The sequence below is a fragment of the Pristis pectinata genome, chromosome 5, assembly GCF_009764475.1.
Source record: "Pristis pectinata isolate sPriPec2 chromosome 5, sPriPec2.1.pri, whole genome shotgun sequence".
Taxonomy (NCBI): Eukaryota; Metazoa; Chordata; class Chondrichthyes; order Rhinopristiformes; family Pristidae; genus Pristis; species Pristis pectinata.
This window is the reverse complement of record NC_067409.1, coordinates 14,769,573-14,791,610: the sequence shown is the minus strand read 5'-3', so window position 1 is coordinate 14,791,610 and position 22,038 is coordinate 14,769,573. Positions and strand designations below refer to the sequence as shown.

Sequence of the window (22,038 nt, the reverse complement as noted above, 5' to 3'; positions counted from 1 at the left end):
CACCAGTGTTGAGGATGATCGTGGCAGAGGTGTTGCTGCCTATCCTTACTGATTGCAGTCTGTCAGTTAGGAAGTCAAGGATCCAATTGCAAAGGGATGTGTTGAGTCCCAGCTCTAGGAGTTTGGAGATGAGTTTGCATTGACTTATGGTATTGAAGGTGGAGCTGTAGACAATAAATAGTAGTCTGATGTAGGTGTATACCCAGATGCTCCAGAGATGAATGTAGGCCCAGGGAGATGGCATCTGCCGTGGACCTGTTTTGGTGGTAGGTGAATTGCAGTGGGTCTAGTTTGACTGGGAGGCTGGAGTTGATGTGTGCTATAACAAGCATCTCGAAGCACTTCATGATGACAGAGCCACTGGGTGGTGAGGAAGACTTACTGTGGGGTGAAGAGTTCTGCAAAGGTAATGACAATCTGCAAACTCCTAATCCCCTCCAGCCCATGGAGCAGAAGCTTGCATGGCTCTTGTGTTGGAAAAGCATGTATTCTCAGCTACTGATGGATAGAGGTGACTTCTGAAGGGCATATTCTAATAGGACACATTAAGGGGAGGATGTGAGCTTTGTGGAGTTAATATCTCATCCCATTTTCAAGGTGTATTTGGTGTTTGGATTGGTTTGTAGTCAGTGATTCTTCACCATATTCTCATTCTTAAAAGGCAAGAATGTTTCTAATAATTCCAATTGCTGTTTACCTTGCATTGCTTGCAAACAAAACCACCAACTGTTCAATACCATCTGCTGCCTTGTTAATGCACAACCAGCCTGTAATATTTCTTCTTTGTGAATGACTTCGTAGCCAGTTTTTGTTCTATAGCTTTCTGCATATGACTCGAAATTCAATGGAAAGATTTATACTGCATTAGCACTTGGCACAGATGTTTGTTTTGAGTAGGTTCTCCAAATTAGCAACAAATAAACCTGGTCAGATTCCTCTTTCCATCATGGGAAATATTTAGCAAAGGAAGAATCTAGCCCAAGATTTTCATAGTTGGTATCTATAGCCATCTTCATTTCATTTAAGAAGATTCAGTTTTATCAATATTTTTCAACCCACTGTGCTTGTGTTGGCTCTTTCAAAGGGCTATGCATTTAGTTCTGCTCCTTGCAGCTTACAGATTTTTCCTTACATATTTGTATATTTTCCATTTGAATGCTATTGTTAAGCATTAAGGAGAATCTCTAGGCATTTTATATGTATATTAGAAGCAAGAGGATGACTAAGGGAAGGGTAGATCTGCACAAGGATAATGAAGGGAATTTGGGGGTGGAGCCAGAGCAAGTGGGTGAGGTCCTTAATGAGAACTTCACATTGGTATTCACCAAAGAGAATGACATGGATGATGGCGAGGTTAGGGAGGGTTGTGTTGATATTCTAAGGCATGTTGATATGAAGGAAATGGTGGTGTTAGGTGTCATTAAGATGGATAGGTCCCCAGGGTGTGATGGGATCTATCCCAGGACACTGAAGAAAGCGATTGCTGGGGCCTTGACAGAGATCTTTGTATCCTCTTCAGTCACAGGCAAGGTAGGTGAAGACTGGAGAATACTCAGTATTGTTCCTCTGTTTAAGAAGGACAAGGGGCAATCCAGGAAGCTATAGGCTGGTAAGCCTTGCGTTGTTGGTAGGAGATTGATTGAAGAAGGTTCTTGGGCACATGATTTACTCACATTTGGAAAAGCATGGACTTAGGGACAGTTAGCAGGGCATTGTCCAGGAGAGGTCCTGTGTCTTGAATTGGGGTGAATTTTTTTGAGGAGGTGACAAAGGTGATTGAGGGTAGGGCACTTGCTGTTTGTCTACATTGACTTTATTAAAGCATCTGACAAGCTCCCTCTTGGCAGGTTGATCCAGAAGATTAAAGCTTGGTCATAAAAACATCATTTTACCACTACCCTGTCTTCTCTGACTGGAGGTTTGTAACCAGTGGTGTTTCAAAAGGATCAATGCCTGGACTGTTGATTCTAATATATATTAATGATTTGGATGTTTGCAGATGACATGAACATTGGAGTTGTAGATAGGAAGGTTGTCAAAGGATGCACTAGAATATAGATCAGTTATAAATTAGGGCAGAGAAATAACAAATGGAGTTTATTTTGGATGTGTGATATGCATTTTTTTTGAGGTTAAGTGCAAGAGGAAACTGTACAGTAAATGACAGGACCTTTAGGAGCATTGATGTACAGAGGAATCTTGGGGTGCAAGTCTATACCTCCCTGAAAGTGGCAACATAAGTGGATAGGATGGTAAAGAAGGCATTTGGCATACTTGCCTTCATCTGTTGGGACATTGAGTATAACAGCTGAGAAGTGATGTTGCAACTGTATAAAACTTCGTGAGGCCACATTTGGTGTATTGTGTGCAGTTCTGGTCACCATACCACAGGAAGGATGTGGAAGCTTTGGAAAGGGTGCAAAAGAGGTTCATCGGGAATGCATTAGCTCTAAGAGGTTGGACAAACTTGGATTGTTTTCCCTGGAGCAATGGAGGCTGAGGGTTGACCTAATAGAAATGTATAAAATTATGAGAAACATATATATGGTAGATGGTCAGAGTCTTTTTTTACAGTGGAAATCTTGTGTACTAGAGGGCAGTGGTTTAAGGTGAGAAGGGGAAAACTTCAAGGAGATTAGTGAGGCAAATTTTTATACACACAGAGTGGTAGGTGCTTGGAATATGCTGCTGCGGCAGGTGGTAGAAGCAGACATGATAGCAGCATTTAAGAGGCATGTGAGCAGGCAGGGAATAGAGGGATAAGGACACCTGCAGGTAGGTGGGATGAGTTTAGATTGGCATTGTGATTGGTGCACACCCACGGCAAATCTATGGATCTGTTCCTGCACTGTACTGTTCCATGTTGCTTATGCTTGTGTTAGGTATCCTAATCCCCATCTTAGAGTTGTAGAGAGATACAACATGGCAGCAGGCCCTTCAGCGCACTGAGTTCATGCCATCAACCAGCCACTTATACTAATCCTACATTCATTCCATTTTTTTTATTCTCCCCACATTCTCATCAGCTCGCCCCCCAGATTCTACCACTTATCTGCTCACGAGACATTTTACAGTGGCCAGTTAACCTACCAACCTGCACATCTTTGCAATGTGGGGGGCACTCGGAAGAAGCCCATATAGTTACAGAGAGAACGTACAAACTCCACACGAGCTGTATTCAAAGTTAGGATTGAACCCTGGACTCTGGCACTGCAAGGCAGCAGCTATATTAGCTATGCCACCCCTGTTTTAGCCCATATAGCTCTGTGCTTGTTGCTTACCTTGGGTATTAATGTTAGAAAAAGGATATGCATCTGTACTTTGAAATCTCATGTCTTTCCTGTTGGGAACATTTAAAATAAAAACTCCCAACCCCCATCAGATCTAACCCAGCTCAATTGCTTGTTGAGGTGGGGGTGAAGAAATCACCACAATACTGGACAGGTCACTAAGCCTAATATCTGACAAAAACACCATGTCAAATGAAGTTCCACCAATTAATTTAGTTCCAACGGAATTGTCTAAGCTCTACCTCTACTTCACATAAGAATTATTAGACAATGTATGACATCAAATCAGCTGAAGTGATATTAAAGACTGTCAATTCAAAGCATGGCCTTAACAGAAAAGTTCAAGAGTCATAAAAGAGGAAAGTGTTACCACACTTAAAGGATTTCCTTCAAGATATGGCAAGAATTTCCTAATCATTATTGATAAGATTAGAATGTTTAGCAGAAAGGTTTAGGGAAAAGACTGTAGAAATTGCAGCCACCAGTGGTTGAGCAGTAAAAACCCAGACATTTGTATGAATAAACCAAAAGGTACAAAAATGGTAAAGACTGTTGGCAGGTGTACACCCCATTAGAAAAATCTTTTCTGAAGAACAATAATAGCCATTGTACAGTTGTATGGTTGGGGTGGTAATAAGACTGTGCTTATGGCAGTTGTATGAAGCAAGTTTAGATTCTGTAAAGTTATTTATTTCCCAACACACACTGTAAATCAAGATGCAAATAACCAAAGGTCTGTAGACCAGTGCTACTGTGCAAACAAACTCTGAGGACAAGCTATTTAACCTGCTCTGGATTTCTTCCCTGTGCATTCTTGATTCTTAGCCTACTTGGGAAGAGGTCTGGTAAAGAAATAATAAGTTACTGTATTTTGGATTTAACAGCATTTTTCAATGACGAGTGAGGCAGATGGCTTAGCAACTGTGGGTCCTTTGGGTTTTCTGTGGGTAATGGTGGCCTATCTGAGTTCCTAAAAGAACATTTGTGAACAAATTGGCCCTGTTTTGGCAACAGATTGTTACTGGCCTTCTATTTGTAAATTTATTTTTGTTTAGAAATAAAATTTTCATTAGAGTTGATTTGTCCTTCTGGAATATTGGCCCAGAATATCTGCTGCAAAGTGTTAGAAGTCCAAAGCAGGTACTTCTCACTTCATTCTAACATTGTAATTTTAAATTCTAAACCCACAACTACACCACTTCTTGTTGCTCATTATGTCAAAAAAAACAGCTAAATTTCTGCAGTACTTAAGATCCAGTCGGATGTAGCACCTTTGGTCACCATTTATGTTCATTTCACATAAGCTGCCTTTTTAAGAATAACAAAACCATTTCCTTGTCTGGAAGTGAAAGTGGGCGGTGTGGGGCTCATGAGAAAAATGGATGGGGCTAGTGCAAACAGGTGTGGAGACGATTCTTGTATCACTGCTCTTTATGCTTGATTGTTCCTATTCACTGAACTGACTCTACCTTCCTGATGGCTTGTCTTGAGAGCAGACCCTGTGGGCTGAAATATGAGAAGGCAAAAGAGTGGAGAATACCATGTGTGAACGCACTGTGGCTTTGTGACATTCTTCTTGGGAACTTCGATGCGTTGCGGCAGATTCAGCATAATCGCTACACGGTGTTCGGACTACAGGATCCTCTTGCTCCCAATCCCCAACTGGTCTCGAATCTTTTAGGTAGAGTATGTAAACTTTCAATTGCTGAATTATCAGATGTGGTGTAGTACTTTACTGCTGGAAGACCAAATAGATTGGGGGGGGGGAAATGCGGCGTAAGAGAGAAAATGTTTGGAATACTGAGCAGATCAGGCGGCAGTTCCCAAGAGTGAGTTAATGAAGAGTAACTTGTTGGATGTTCGGTTAAGTTTATTAAAAGCTCTGTGCAAGATATTTTGACAGTGTTGACTGGCCTACAGTATACTGTCTTATTAGCCTGCAATAGCTTCCTATTTTCAAATAATTTGTGGGAATTGAATTGGTATTTCTATTATTGATTGTATGGTGACATTCTTCTAAATTTTGTTCTTAGCTGCTTGGCGGGTGCCCTTGAAGATCTCACCAGAGCTCTTGATGGTACGTGAACGTTTAATTACCCTGTATCATGAATCATAGTTGTACACTTACAGCACAGAAATGGAGCCCTTTGGTCCACCATGTCCATGCTGATCCTTTTGCCCATCTACACTAATGGCACTTTTCCCCCATTAGAACCGCATACTTCTATGCCTTGCTATTTAAGTGTCTGTCCAAATGACTCTTAAACATTGTTTGATTTCACTTCTGGCAGCAAGTTCCAGATGTCAATAGTTGTCCATGTTTAAAAAAAAAACTTGCCCCTTGGATCCCCTTTAAAACTCTTTCCTCTCAGCTTAAAACTATGCCCTCTTGTTTTAGATGCATCTACCATGGGAAAAACATTTTGACTATCTACCCTATCAATGCCTCTCATAATCTTATATACTTCTATCAGGTCATCCTTTGCTCCAGAGAAAACAAGCCCAGCATATCCAGCCTCTCCCCATAACTAAAGTCCTCCAATCCAGGCACTATCCTGGTGAGTCTCCTCTGCTGTCTCCAGTACATTCACATCCTTCCTATATTGTGGCGACCAGAATTGTAGACTGTTGCAATGTTTCTTTTCCTTTATTTGCTCTGTTCATTATAACATCTTACTGGATAAGAACCATTAGCCCACACACTTGGCCTTGTGGATTAAATATCTTGTTATTTAAGAAAAGAAGTTGCCTTATTTCACTGAAAATGTACCCTCCCAGCTGGCATAGAAAAGCCATTAAGTGGTAAAACAAGTGGAGTCAATCTGCTAATGTAAGGAATACAGCAGCAAAACTGTACGTAACCAGGTCCCACAAAGGAAAATATTTTTGGATATTGATGTACAATCTTCCCAGCCCCAGGATATAGCTGCAAGAATTCCACAGTGTAATCTCTTCAGCTGCTCCATCAATGCCTGTTGCAGAAGGAAATAAGTGGGGTAGTCACTAATTCCTCAATTTCATCTTACATACTGAAGCAGTCCTTACCTACATGTAGCAATACCAGAACAACATTCAGGCTAGATGTCATAAATGGCAAGTAAGATTCAGGACGCACAAAATCCCAACAGTGATCCTCCAACAAGGGAGAATAATCAACGGAAATATCTTTATGGGATCCCCCAGCATTTACCTCCTGGGGTCACCATTAACCAGAAACTTAACTGGACCAGTCACATAAATACTGATACAAGAGCAAGTGGCCCTATCATCATGAAATAATACAGCACAGAAACTGTTCTTTCAGTTCATGCCAACTATCGAGACCTGTCTATACTAATCCCATTTACCAGTGCTTGGTCTGTTGTGACGATTCAAGAGCTTGTCCTCCTACGTGATGCGAAGCCAGAGACAGGTGTTCTATAGCAAGTGACTCTCCCTTTGCACTATCTGAGGCACAAGTCAGGTAGGTCTTGCTGGTTGACATGGGCCAAAAGAACAGTTTCTGTGCTGTATGATTTCATGACTGTGAGAAGTTTTTGGTTAATGGTGACCCCAGCAGTTACCTGCTGGGGGATCCCATAAAGATATTTCCGTTGATTATCCTTCTCTTGTTGGAGGATTACTGTTGGGATTTTGTGTGTCCTGAATGTTACTTGCCGTTTATGACAGGTGTATTCCATCGCGATACACTCCACTTGCCTAGCTGAGTGCAGCTCCAACAGTGCATTATCCCAGACAAATGTACTTTTGGACTTTGCAATTCTCTTGTTCAACAGTCCCTGCCAAACTTGCAAATCCTGTTCAGGAGGACAAGGCAGCAGTTGCATGGGAACACTGCCACCTTCAGGTTCCTTTCCAAGTTAACAGCATTCTGACTTGGAAATGTATGACCTTTCTCTCACTGACAGAGTCAAATTCCTGGCACTACCTGCATAGCTGCAAAGTGGGAGTTCATTCATCACACAGCCTGCAGCAGTTCAAGAAAGTGGCTCAATACCACCTTCTCAAGAGCAGTTACGGATGGGCAGTAAGTTCTGGTCTTGTTAATGACGCCCACATGACCATGAGAGAAAAAAAAAGTTGGATCATTTAATCTGTTTTAGTTTAGTTGACTGGGGGATAAATATTTGCTGGGATGGCATCTGTGCTGTTGTAGCACTAAAGCTACTCAAATGAACTGGTTCCCTGGGCGCGTCAGCTCCTGTTTAGATGATCCACTAGCAATTTTCTGTTTCCACTTTTTATTCACATTTTAAAATAAAATCTGTGAATTTCTCTTTTATTCCAAAAAGAGATGTTTGCCCATTTGCTGAACGTGTCATTGCTCTGCCAAAATTATAAGCACTCCTGTGTCCAAACAGAAGAGGTTTGTGAGCAGTTTCCTGCTGCAATGGTGATAATGACCTAAAAAAATTTAAAATGTAAGACAAGTAAAAGGAGTAAAACTGAGATGCCAGTATGTGATATCAGCTAGTGACTTTTAAGGTTCTACATGTTTAGTCTATATACATATGGTCTGCCCTCTTATTTCAAAGAGGCAATGAAAATGTGCACATCGTCAGTAAATTTAGAGGCAAAAGATTTCTATTGTGGTCGCATAGACTGAGTTTATATTCCCCTGAGTTTCAAAGATGAAGGGATAATCTAATTAATGAACTTTTTACCCAGGGACCAATGATGATGATATGAAACCGACTGTCTATAAGGGTGGTGGAAGCAGTCAAGGCTGTCTGATGGATAGACACTGGAGGAAAAGTAATTTACAGGGCTACAGAGAAAGAGCAGGGGAATGGTACTGACTGGATTATTCTACAATGAGCAGACATAGATTTGGGACTCCTGTGCTATAATTTCATGATTCTACTTCGCACACATGAACAGAAGTGTGGCACACATTCTGTCCTAAGAGCTAGTGAGATCGAAAAGGAATCAAAATCAAGACTAATTGCACAGATCAGCTGGAATCAAAATGATTTTTCGAACATGCTCAAAGATAAATGCCCTATTTATGTTCCATCTGGGCTTAACATTTAAATTTCAGTATTGTCCAGTATTTGTGATCTCTTTAATAAAAAGCTTGTTCTTGATTCTTGGAAAGCATGTAGTCAAATACAACTGATCTGAGTTATAGTTAAACTTGGATCAAGTGTTATTTCCAGTTGCTCAAGAAGTTGACCACCCTCTACTACTAAAACCAGCTAGTTTTGCAATTAATTATGAGTAGAATTCATAAACATTTGCTAGTTGATTAAAGGAATAACCAGTTGATAAATAAAAGGCTGCATATTGTGACTGTGGTGCAGCTAACCTGTCCTTCGAGCTTGGTGACTGCTGTAAGGAAGTCCATGATCTTGTGTGCATAATTTGACTGGAACTATTCTCAACTCAGCATCTTTCTGGAGAAGTTTCTGATTTTGCTTGCAACCTTCTCACCCCATTCCACCTCCAGTTCATTACCCAATGTATTTTTTTTATATTCATTCTTTGGGATGTTGGTGTTGCTGGCAAGCCAAGCATTTATTGTCCATGCTGAATTGTTCAGGAGCAGGTGGTGAGGAACAACCTACTCCTACAATGCTGTTGGGTGAGGATTTACTTCCATCAGTGATGTAGGAAAGGCAGTATGTTTTGCATAGACTTTGTGAGAGTACCTAGGAAGGAAATCAGCAGCTGGTACATTTTTTTTGTGTCTGTGGCATAGCCTTTTCAGAGAATCACATGGCACAGAAACAGGCGCTTTTGGTCCACCTCATCTACACTGATGCTTATCTATGCTAATCCCATTTGTCTATGTTAGGCCCTTATCCCACCATGCCTTTCCAAATGTTTTTTTTAAAACATTGTAATTATATCTGCCTCTCTCACGTCCTTTGGCAGCTTGTTCCAGATAACCCCCATGCTCTTTGTGGAGAAACTTGCCCCTCAGATCTCTATTTAAATTTCTCCCCTCTCACCATAAATGTGCCCTCTAGTTCTAGACTTGCTTGCCCTGGGAAAAAGATTCTAACTATCCTGTCTATGCCCCTTATAATTTTATAAATATTTAAGGTCACTGCTGTATGTTCCAGTGATAATAAACCTGGCCTATCCAATCTCCTTATAACTACAGCCCTTCATTCCAGGCAATGACCTGGTGAATCTCTTCTGCATACTCTCAATTGGTACCACATCTTTCCTGTAGTGTGGTGACCAGAACTGTACACAATACTCCAAATGCAATCTAACCAATGTTACCACAGCTAACCAACCTACCACTGATGCAAGGCTCACTGGCCTGTAGTTTCCAGGCTTGTCTCAACTGCCCTGCTTGAATAAGGGGACTACATGAGCTATCCTCCCGTCTTCTGGTACCTTGTCTGTGGCTAACTAAGATGCAAGAATCTCTGTCAGATCTCTAGCAGTCTCCTCCCTTTCAGTAGATTCTTGGGATAGATCCACCTTAATGTTCTCTAATATTTCTAACACTGGTGGTAGAAGTTGTGAGTTTGGGAAATGTTGGATTAGTCCAGGCAAATGACTGTAGTGCATTTTGTAGATACTGTGGCTACAGAGTTGTAGTGGAGGGAATGAATGTTTTGGATGGTTGATGGGTGCCACTCAAGAGGACTACTTTGTTCTGGATGATATTGAGCCTCTGGATTCCTGTTGGACTTGCAGTCCTGCAGGCAGTTGGAGAGTATTCCATCATGTTGTTGATGTACCTTGCAGATAATGGAAAGACTGAGGTTTTAGGAGATGTCCCTTACCATTGGATACCATGTCTTTGATCTGCTTTTGCAGCCACAGTATTTGTGATTGGTCCAGTTGAGTTTCTTGGTGGTGGTGATCCTAAGGATGTTGATGTAGGGGGGTTCAGGCATGGTAATAGTACAGAACGGGTATTTGGTTAGGCTCCCTTGTTGGAACAGGTCGTTGGTTGAAGTGTTTGTTGTGCTAGTATCCTCATTAACGTCTGGACCCTCACAACAATTGCATGGTTGATCTCTACTTAACTGCTTCTGATATCTAGCATTCCACCATCTCTTGTGGTGACAGTGTCCTGACTGATGGCAGGTTGTTAATTAGTCCACTCTCAGCAACACAAAGACCAAAGCCATCTCGTTGGCCTCTTTTATTAAACATAATTCTCTTTTCAGGCACAACAACAACTGCCTTGCCTCATACTTGCATTTGACATTCCCTTCCCTGTCGTGTTCCTGGCTCTGCTCCCACTTCTGGTCTGCTGCAATTCTGTCTTAAATTTAAGTTGTGCTCTGCTTGAATCTGTCTGCAGAAATTTCCCTGGATGTGCTCCTCAATTCTAGGTACTGAATTATGAAATGATGCCATTTTGCTGAGTCTTCAACTGCAGGTGTCTACACCAAACCCTTGTCCTTGACAACTGTAAAGCAGCAGCAATATTCCCAGAACTTGTGAAGCACTTCTGGGACAGTGGGCTTCAAAGCAGGGGTCTGTACGTTCAAGCTAGTGGGCCATCTGGAGGTTAGGAAATCTTTACTCTCAAATGGACGTGTGTTTAACAGAAATATTTTGGGCTTTAACCTCCTGTTTTTTGTGAAGTACATTCCTTAAACCTGTTAGCTGGGCTTGACTGCATCAGGTAAGTGGCTTCAGGCTTACTGTTGCTTTACTTGACAAATTATTTAATGTCACTGCATTTACATGCAGCAATGGGAGAGGAGATTGGAGACAGCTGTGCTAAATTTTGCCTTTGAAGTTGATTATATTTCAGTCAGAATGTGGAGTTTGGATATCATGACCTGTTGCACTACCTTTTTATTCCTGGTATTGACCATTTCACACTTTGATAGTTTTTGGATTTAATAACTATTCTCCAAGTATTTTAGCAATCAAACTTTTCAACTGTGTGGCAGAAATCCTGTGAGTGACTGACAGTGGATGAGTATAAAGTTGGACACAATCCACTGATAATGTTACCCGTCAATATGATAAAATTGAGACCTCTTGCTATCAGCAACTGCCCTCCAGCTGTCAGTTGACATAAATTTTTGTTTGTGGTGAAAGCAAACACAATTTTATCTTTTGTTTAGAAATAAACCAGTGAATTGCATATGGATTTGACCCACTGAGCTTTGGAGCATTTGGTCAATGGTTGTGAGAGAGGAAAGGAGATGGGAGTCTGTGTGAAGAGGCAAAACATTGGTAAATGGAAAGGATTTGTCATAGAGTCATGCAGCACAGAAACCAGCCCTTCAGCCTATCATGCTGACCATCAACTGCCCATCTATATTAATCCCATTTTCCAGCACTTGGTCTGTAGCCATCTATGCCTTGGCAATTTGTGTGCTTGTCTAGATATTTCGATGTTCTGGAGACACAAGAGACTGCAGGTGCTGGAACCTGGAACAACAAACAATCTGTTGGAGGAACTAACCAAGTAGAGCAGCATCTGTGGTGTGGGAGAAGGAATTGCTGACGTTTCAGGCCAAAACCCTGCATCAAGGCCTGAAGTATCAACAATAACCCCTCCTCTACAGATGCTCCTCAACCTGCTGAGTTCCTCCAGCAGATTGTTTGTTACTTAACCTTATGACAATAGCTTTCTCTATCACCTACTCAGGCAGTGGATTGCACATTCCAGCCACCTGATGGGTGAAAGAAAAATTCTTCCTTGGGTCCCCACTAAACCCCTTACCCTTGCCCTCATCCCATGACCTCTAGTTTTGGATACCTCTTCTGTGGCAAAGTTTCCTACTAGCCCTCAAAAGTTTATATACCTCTATCAGAATTGTTTTTTCCAGATATTACTTTTTTTGCCTGAGTACAATTTGACTGAGCCAGGTACTAACTTGCAATAAAAATGAAAATACTCAAATATTCAACATCTGTGGAGAGAAACAGTAACATTTCAGGTTGATTACCTTGCATCAGAGCTACAAAAATTAGGGGTTAAACAAGTTCTAAATTCATGGGAAAGGAGGAATGTATAGATTTAAAAAAAACAGTAGGTGACTAGGGTGGAGAGAAGGAGAGTAAATGACTTAACAGGTGTTAGCCTGGTAAAAGTGGTTGGTAAAGGTATTCGGTGATTAACAAAAAGTAGATCTGGAAGAATAAATGGAAAGCAATAAATGTGAAAGCAGCGGAAAACAAGGTGGGGATAAAAATCACTGCAAGCTGGAAATTGGTGCACAGACTGGGAGTTAAAACTCGGTGAGTCCAGAAGGCTATGAAGTGACATGTCGGAAGATGAACTATTGTTCCTTAAACTTGCATTGAGTTTCAAAGTAACATTGTAGGAAGTCAAAGGTGGAGTGGGTTGGAGAAATAAGGTGACAGACAACTAGAAGCTTGGGGCCACTACCTTCACCTTTTTCTTTCCAAATTTATCTCTCTCCTTCCCTCCTCACTTTATTTTCATGTTGAAACCTGGTCAATATCACTAGTTTTTCCCGTTGCCAACAGTTCTCAAGCTTAACACCATCCAGCATTGTCAGATAAAATAGCAATTTGTTCTGGAAAAATCAAAAAAAAACTGCAAATGCTGGATATACTTAGCAGGTCAGGCTGCATGTGTTCTGACGAAAGATCTCCGACCTGAAACATTGACTTCTGACTCACTTTCACTTCCCACAGATGCGGCCTGACCTGCTGAGTATTTCCAACATTTTCTGTTTTCATTTTAAATTGCTCTGAGAGTTGTGGGGAGAAATTCTGGGATGGTGGTATCGACACTAAGCTTCCATTTGCCTGTCCCAACTATTGGATGGGGTCTTGGTACCTCGCAATTGTGTAAGATGCTGTGGCTACCCAAGGTTTTAATTAGCAGTTGCTTAAAGTCTATGTGTCATAAGAATACATTAAAATAGGAGCAGGAGTTGGGCCATTCAGCCCCTTGAGATTGCTCTGCCATTCTACAAGACCACAACTGATCTTCCACATTATTACAATTTTCTTGCCCTATCCCATAACCCTTGTTTTCTCCAATATCCAGAAACCTCTGCTCTGAATACAGTCAGTGACTCGGCCTGAATAGTCCTCCAGAGTACAGAATTCCAAAGACTTACCACCAGGTTTCAGACCTTAATGACCAATCCCTTATTTTGTAACTCCTCAGCTAGACTCCTCAGCCAAGTGAAACATCCTTCCTATATCAACCCTCTCTAGCCCTCTGAAGAATTTGGTATGTTTCAATTAGATCGCCTCTCATTCTTCTAAATTATGAAGAATAGGCACTGAACCTACAGTGTCTTCTCGTATAATACTTCTGCCATTACAAGGAACCAATCTGTTGAATCTTTACTTCACTCCCTCAATAAAAAGTTTAGCCAGTTCTCTATCTAATATCTTCATAATTTCATACACTTCAATTATTTATCACCTCCTGTTCCAAAGCTGATTCCAGCCAATCCAGTCTTTCCTCATGACTAAAATTTTCCATTCATGGTAAATCTCCACTGCAATCTCTCCAATGCAGTTGCATCATTTTTGATATGTTCTGACCAGAACTGAAAACTGTACACAAGCTGTTGCCTTGCAAACCTTTATTCTATGCCTCAATGTAAAGAAAAGCTTCTCAAGCCTTTTTAAACCACCTTATTACCCTGTTGTGCCTTTAACTTTGTGTGGCTATACTGTCTTCACTCCTTTCAGTATTCTGCTATTTGCTGTGTGTTCCCTTGCTTTGTTTCAACTCCCCAGTGCATTACCTCACACTTCTGGATTGAATTCAATTTGCTATTTTTCTTTCCAACTCATCAGTATCCTGCTGCAGTCTAAAGCTTTCTTCCTTGCTGTAAACAATACAGTTTTTGTATTACCTGTAAACTACTTTATCACGCCCCCTACATTTTAAATTGAAATCATTGATGTATAACATCAGATGCACTGCTGTCATAACTCTTTATTGCCTCCACCAAAATTAATTCAATTTAGTCTGACATGACCTTCCTTTAACAAATCCATGCTGACTTTCATTGATTATTCTCAACATTTTTTAAATGATTTATGCTGTCCCTGACAAATGATTCCAATAATTTGCCAGCACCAAAGATAAACTATCCAGCCTGTAATTACTTTTTAAGCAATGGTACCACATCAGAAATACTCCAGCATCTGTCCTGTACCCAGAGAGCATTGGAAAATAATGGTCTACAAGTCTAAATTTTCCTTTTTCTGTTTTTAACAGCCTAGGATATATTCTATCATGCTTGAGGGTTTGATCCACTTTCAAAGAATCTAAATCCCTGAATGTTTCCTTCCTTGGTATGTGTATCCTCTCTGTCATTTCACACTTTATCCTTAAAATGCAGCATCACCTTTGTCCCTCTTTTATGAAGATGCATGTTATTTATTAAGATCCTGCACCTCCACACACAGATTACCTTTTTGTCTGTAGTAGCCCTTACTCTTTTCTATCCTCTTCCTTGTTATGTCTTTGGATCCGTTTTCAAATGTGTGAAAGGAATGAAGGAGTAGGTTGGAGGCTTTACCTAATAAAGGGTAGAAGGTGATTTGTGTGGAGTGAACACACCAGGATGGAGCTTTTGGGGAAATGACCTGTTTTTGTTCTGTAACTGCTTTGTAAATATGCTGAAGATTTTTGGTAGTTCATGGTGTTGCTTTATCTTACAGAGTGTACGTATCCAGTCTAAACAGAAACAAAATGAATGTAACATTCCACCTCCTGTGAAAAGAGCAAGGTAAGAACATGAAAGATTTTATTTTTCTGTTAAATTTCAGATTGATTATTTCATCCTCCTGTTGGATAAGATAACTTGCTTTTTAAAAAAAAAGTTAAAAGCCCAGGCAACCAAGTCTAAATAACAGCTGAGAGTTTTTGGACCTTGTACCCTGCTGATGTGGTTGAGCATGCCCAGTAGTGCCCATAGCTTGGATTGTCATGTAATAATTCTCAGCTCTTCGTTCGAGGCCCCCTGAAATGCACTGAGGTTATGAAACTGTGTAAGTTAATATAATATAAATTCCCTAATGGTTTGTCAGAGTGATATAGCACAGAAATGGGCCCGTCGGCCCACCATGTCCGTGATGTCTTTTTTGCTCATCTATACTAATCCCATTTGCCCAAATTGGGTCTGTATCCTTCTATGCCTTGCTTACTGAAGTGACTGTCTAAATGTCTCTTAAATGTAGTGATTTGTATCGGATTCCATCACCTCCTCTGGCAGCGAGTTCCAGATATCAACCACTCTCCATGTGTTTTTTAAAATAAAACTTTCCCCTCAAACTCCTTAATCTCACTTTAAACCTAAGCCCTCTTGTTTTTGATATCCCTGCTTTGGGGGAAAAAGATGCTGACTATCTAACCTATCTACCCCTATTATAACTTTATACACCTCTGTCACGTCACCCCTCAGCCTCCTTTGCTCCAAGGAAAACAATCGCAGCCTGTCTAATCTTTCCCCATATCTAATGTTCTCCAGTTCAGGCAATATCCTGGTGAATCTCCTCTGCACTCCACCACTGAGTGGAGCAGTTAGCACCATTATCACAGTCAGTGATCTTCTCAGAGAAAAGTACGCAGGAGTTCATGTTCAAATTTCATTCAGTGTAATTAAAGTTTTGCAATTTGGCTTTTGGCAAGACATGATCTGAATATTTTCAGAAATGCAGGAGGAGATAAAAAGGTGGCATCTTTGCAATTGTAAGTTGCTCTTTGGAATTGTTCTTTCCAACCCCTGAGAAAAGCTATCATTCCTAATGGCTCCGATGATGAAGACGAGGGACATTCCAGATTTGAGAAGAAGTTCAGACTGAAGATTTGGGAGCATAAATTATTACTTGAGTACTTAATTGTCCACTATTCACAGTAAAAACATCTGACCATTTGATCAGAATCATATTGAGCTGAGTTGTAAATTGTCTCATCACTGTCCACAATGGTCCAATAAATTCTGTATGCAATAGTACTGTAGTGACTTCCTGTGCCTTCAGGAGGGTGGAGGCAAAAAAGTCCTAGTAAGACCATGTGGCAGGAGAGGGGGATGGATTTGTATATTTTCTCATTGATACAATCATAGTTTTTGACTGAATACGTCATCTGTTTAACCAGGATTGAGGACTTGCCTCCCCCATCAAAGAAACTCCCTCCAGAATCCACACCAGCAGTGCTGTTTACGGGATTTGAACTTGCACAGGTTCAGCTGTACATCAAGGTAACCTTCTCTTTGCCTCGTGTCTTTGCCACTGAATAGCATGGCAGTCTTGATGTGAAATGTATGCCAAATGCTTGAAAGGTGACATTTAATTTTTATTTATATTGGCTGCTAAGAAGTGAGTAATTTTTTTTGTAATTTTTGCCCAGGGTGTGAATGTTGCTGGCATGACCAGCATTTAATATCCATTCTGTGATACCACCTGGAGGGAAGTGATGAGACGGCCACCTTGCTCTGGATCTGCTGTCATGTTTCAACCAGACCAGAGAAGGATGGCAGATTTTCTTCCCTGAAGGACATCCTAGCACACATAGGAAAAGGAAGACACGTCAGATGAATGAGTGGCTGAGTAGATGGTACAGGAGACAGGATTTTCGATTTATGGATTACTCGAGCCATTTCTGTGGAAGCTGGGACCTGTACAAGCTGGACAGCTTACACCTGTACTGGAGCGGGTTCTCCGTCATTGTGGAGGGTAGATGGGGTTTGCTAATGCTAATTTGGCAGTGAAATGGCCCGCAGCAGGAGTATAGTGGGGTGAGGGGGAATGAATGGTAAGCTGCTAGGAAATAGTGAGGAAGAGAGACCTTGACGTACATGTCCAAGCGTGCCTGATAAGTTTGACAGAAAGGCAAATAGGATACCTGCTGTCATTAGTCATAGAGTTGTACAACACAGAAACAAGATCATAGAGTATAAGAGCAAGGAAGTTATGGGTACAGCTAGTTTGGCCGCAGCTGTAATACTGTGCACAGTTCTGGTTGACGTACTGTAGAAAGGTTACCATTGCACCACAAAGGGTTTGGGGGAGAGTCACCAGGATGTTGCCTGGCACAATTCAGCTATGAGGAGAAACTGGATAGGCTGGGTTTGTTTTTCTTCGAGCAGAGAAGGGGGTGACTAAGTGGGTGCGACAAGCTGATAGGGATATACAAAACTATGAAGGATAAATACTGAAAACTTTCCCCTTGGCAGAAGTGTCTATAACAAAGGGTGTTGCTTTAATGTAAAGGGGAGGGAGTTTGAGGAAGAATTTTTTTGTGACATGGAGGGTGGTTGAAATCTGGAATGCACTCACTGTGGGAGTGATGGTGGTAGGTACACTCACAACATTTAAGTATTTGCATGACCACTGTGAGTGCTGAAAAGTGGGAATGGTACAGACTGGTACCTGATAGCTGACGTGGACCCAATGGGCTGATGGGCCAGTTTTCATGCTCTATGAGATTTGAGTTTTTAGGATAATCTGCTAGTTTCATTGTTGCCATACTAGTTTTAAATTTAATACCATATTTGTTTAAATACCTGAATTTAATTGCCCTTGCTGCTGCAGTACAATTCAAACTAATCTTGATCCAAGTCTTTGGAAACAAATACGCTAAAAGCAGCCATGTGACTGCGCCATCTAAGCTGGACATTTCCATTGTCTTCATCGTCATAGAATTGATATGGCACAGTAAGAAACCTGCTCTGGATATTGAGTTTGTGGCTGTTCCTAGTGGAGTAACCTCATCAGGCCTATTCGCCTGCTTCTTCTCTGTAGCACTGCAAATGATTTTCTCAAATGCCTCTCCATTTCCTCTTTGAGCACCCTGATTCTACTTCCACTACTCCTGTAGGAAATGAAGGACATTTTTCCTCACATCTGCTTTTACCTTTTTCCCAGCATTTTAAACTTCTTCATCTTTTCCTTGACCCATCCACTACTGGGTACAACTTCTCTCTAGTTTTTCTATCTAAACCAGTCACAAGGTTATACATCTGTCAAATTTCATCTCTCCATTTTGCTCTAAGGAGAACAAGCCCAGCTTCATCAGTGTAACCAGAACCATTCTAGAGAATCATTTTGGCACCCTGTTGAGACTTTCTCATTTTTCTTCTGCAGTATGGTGAGCAGAGCTGTGTGCGATACTCTAGTTCTAACCTTAATAGTATTTAATATGGGTTCAACTTTAGGGATCAGGTGTAAATCACATTACAAGTTCCACTTTGCTGGTTATTTTTCTCCATGCAGTGTGCACAGATTTTCATCTTTTGTTAACATGTCCAAGTATCTACACTGAATTAAGAAGAGGTGGAGAATAAACAGTGAGCCACTGTTACTAAGCATAACAACACTTTTACATCACCCTCAATTGGCACAAAGGTGACAAATGAATGTAATGAGAAAAAATGAAGTTGTTCACTTGTGTGGTTAAAAATAGGAAAAGCAGAATATTGTTTACATGGTTTGATTAAAGAAATGCTGGTGACGGTGGCTGCTTATTTTGGTTCATGGAGCTCAAACTCAAAGTTAACATGCAGATAGATTATACAGCTGGGAAAACAAATGGTTTGATGTCTTGCATGCGAGGGATTGGAGTACAAAATTAGAATAGCCTTATAATAATTGTACAGGGTGTTAATGAGATCATTTTCGTATCTTGTGGTTATGTATCCGAGGAAAATATACTTAGTCAGTGCGCTGTGGCATGATTTGTGTTATGAGGGGTTTGTCTTTTGAAGAGAGATATAGATTGGTCTAAACTTGCTGGACTTCCTGTTCTCAATGAGAGAGAGGCCCTAAGAGAGATTGATATGGTATTGGTATATTATTGTCACTTGTACCGAGGTACAGTGAAAAGCTTGTCTTACAAACCGATCGTACAGGTCAATTCATTACACAGTGCAGTTACATTGAGTTACTACTGAGTGCATTGATGTAGTACAGGTAAAAACAATAACAGTACAAAGTGTCACAGCTACAGAGAAAGTGCAGTGCAATAAGGTGCAAGGTCACAACAAGGTAGATCGTGAGGTCATTGTCCATCTCATTGTATAAGGGAACCATTCAATAGTCTTATCACAGTGGGGTAGAAGCTGTCCTTAAGTCTGGTGGTACGTGCCCTCAGGCTCCTGTATCTTCTACCCGATGGAAGAGGAGAGAAGAGAGAATGTCCTGGGTGGGTGGGGTCTTTGATTATGCTGGCTGCTACACCAAGATAACGAGAGGTAAAGACAGAGTCCAAGGAGGGGTGCCTGGTGTCCGTGATGCGCTGGGCTGTGTCCACATCTCTCTGCAGCTTCTTGCGTTCTTGGGCAGAGCAGTTGCCGTACCAAGCCGTGATACATCCAGATAGGATGCTTTCTTTGGTGCATCGGTAAAAGTTGGTGAGAGTCAAAGGGGACAAACCAAATTTCTTTAGCTTCCTGAGGAAGTATTCCACTACACCATTCCACTAAGCTCTCTATCTCCTTCCTGTACTCCGACTCATTGCTGTTTGAGATGCGGCCTGCAACGGTGGTATCATCTGCAAACTTGCAGATGGAGTTAGAGCAGAATCTGGCCACACAGTCGTGAGTGTATAGGGAGTAGAGTAGAGGGCTGAGGACGCAGCCTTGTGGGGCACCAGTGTTGAGAATAATTGTGCCGGAGGTATTGCTGCCTATCCTCACTGATTGCGGTCTGTTTGTTAGAAAGTCAAGGATCCAGTTACAGAGGGAGGTGTTGTGTCCTAGGTCTCGGAGTTTGGTGACAAGCTTGCTTGGAATTATTGTATTGAAGGCAGAGCTGTAGTCAATAAGCAATAGTCTAATGTATGTGTCTTTATGGCAAGAGGCTGTTCCCTCGTGGCTGGTGAATGTAAAATGGTGGGAGAGGAGGAGAGTGCAGGGGCTTTGCCTCAGGGTGCAGATGAGAAATTCCTTTTCGCAGGTGATTATAGATCTTCGAATTCCTTGCCCCAGTGGGCAATGGATGCCCAATAGTTGAATGCATTTCAGGATTTCTAGGGTCAGCTGATTTTTGAGCACCAGGCAATTCGAGGATGCAGGGAAATTGATCATCATAGAATCATGCAGCACAGAAACGGGCCCTTTTCGCTCACCTCGTCCATGCCGATCATGATGCCTATTATCGCTAATCCCATTTGTCCATATTAGATCCATGTTCTTCTTTCCTATCTAAGTCCAAAGGCCTCTTAAGCATTGTAATTTTATCTGCCTCCTCTGGCAACTCATTCCACCACCCTCTGTGGGGGGGCGGGGGGGGGGAGGAGGGGTGGAGAAATTGCCCCTCAGGTCTCCTTTTAAATCTCCTCCCTCTCATCATAAATCTAGTTCTAGATGTCTCCCATCATGGGAAAAAGATTCTTGCCTATTTATTCTATCCATACCCATCATAATTTTATAAATCTCTAAGGTCATACCTCAGCCTCCTACATTCCAGTGAGAATAAACTTGGCCTTTCCTTATAACTGCAGCCTTCCGTTCCAGGCAACATCCTGTTGAGTCACTCTGCACCCACATTATTGCCACCACATCCTTCCTGTTGTGTGGCAAACAGAACTCTCCACAATACTCCAAGTGCAGTCTGACCAATGTTTTGTACAGCTGCAACGTGATGTCCCATCTCTTATTCTCAAGGCCTAGGCCTGTGAAGACAAGCATACCAAATGCCTTTTGTGTTACCATATCACCTCTGTCTCCATTTTCAGGGAGCTATGGTCTTGTACCCCAAGGTCTCTCTATATATCAACATTCCCAAGGTCCCTGCCATGTACCCTATTTGTCTTAACAGAATTTGACTTCCCCAAGGTGCATTACATCATACTTATCTGGATTAAATTCCATCTACTACCACTCTGCCCAACTTTTCAGCTGATCTGTGTCCTGCTGTATCCTTAGACAACCTTCTTTGGTATCTATGACTCAATTAATTTTCGTATTATTTGCAAATTTACTAATCAGACCACCTACATTCTCATTCGTGTCAGTTTTATCTATTACAAACAACAAAGATCCCAACATTAATTTCTGTGGTACACCCCTTGTAGATTTCCAGTCAGAAAAGCACCTTTCCACCACTATCTTCTGCCTCCCATCAGCAAATCCAATTTTGGATCGTATGATAACACATTTTGGATCCTTTGTGCCTTGACTTTCTAAACCACCCCACCATGCAGGACCTTGTCAAAATCCTTACTAAAGTCCATGTAAACCACATCAACTGCTGGGCCTTCATCAATTTTCTTAGTTACCTCCTCAAGAGATTCGATCAGGTTTGTGAGACGTGATCTCCCCTGCACAAAACCATACTGACTTCTCCTAATCTGTCCCTGCCTGTCTAAGTGAATATAAATCCTGTCCCTTGGAATGTTTTCCAACAACTTCCCTACCATTAACGGAGGGCTCACTGGCCTGTAGTTTCCAGGCTTATCCCTACTGCCCTTTTTGAACAAGGGGACAACACTAACTATCCTCCAGTACCTCACCCATGGCTAACAGAGATGCAAAAATCTCACATCCCCAGCAATCTCATCCTTTGCTTCCCTTATCATCCTGGGATAGATCCTGTCAAGCCCTGGGGGTTGATCCACCCTAATGTGCTCCAATATTTCATTACTTTCTCCTGCCTGATACATTTGTGCTTTGGAATTTCAGTGTACCGCAGAACAGACTTGAGGGGTTATATCATCTGCTATTTTTATTCCTCACACTTCTGGGTTCTGAAGAGGAAAGGGAGGGTTGCAGTAAGAGCAGAAGAAAAGGCTAGGGACAGGCTTGAATGTAAGGACTGGTATTGGCATATTATTATCACTTGTACTGAGGTACAGTGAAAAACTTGTCTTGTA

General features: G+C 41.5%; 1 protein-coding gene across 2 annotated transcripts in view; it reads left to right on the top strand.

Annotated features, from left to right (window-relative positions):
- paxip1 (PAX interacting (with transcription-activation domain) protein 1) overlaps window positions 1–22,038 on the top strand; it is a 96,306-nt gene that overhangs the window by 64,800 nt on the left and 9,468 nt on the right. For both annotated transcript variants that reach the window (XM_052016903.1, XM_052016902.1), the window contains exons 12-15: window positions 4,787–4,971; window positions 5,324–5,367; window positions 14,886–14,953; window positions 16,324–16,426. In XM_052016903.1, the coding sequence (XP_051872863.1) occupies window positions 4,787–4,971; window positions 5,324–5,367; window positions 14,886–14,953; window positions 16,324–16,426 (400 nt within the window). The remainder of the gene's footprint in view (window positions 1–4,786; window positions 4,972–5,323; window positions 5,368–14,885; window positions 14,954–16,323; window positions 16,427–22,038) is intronic.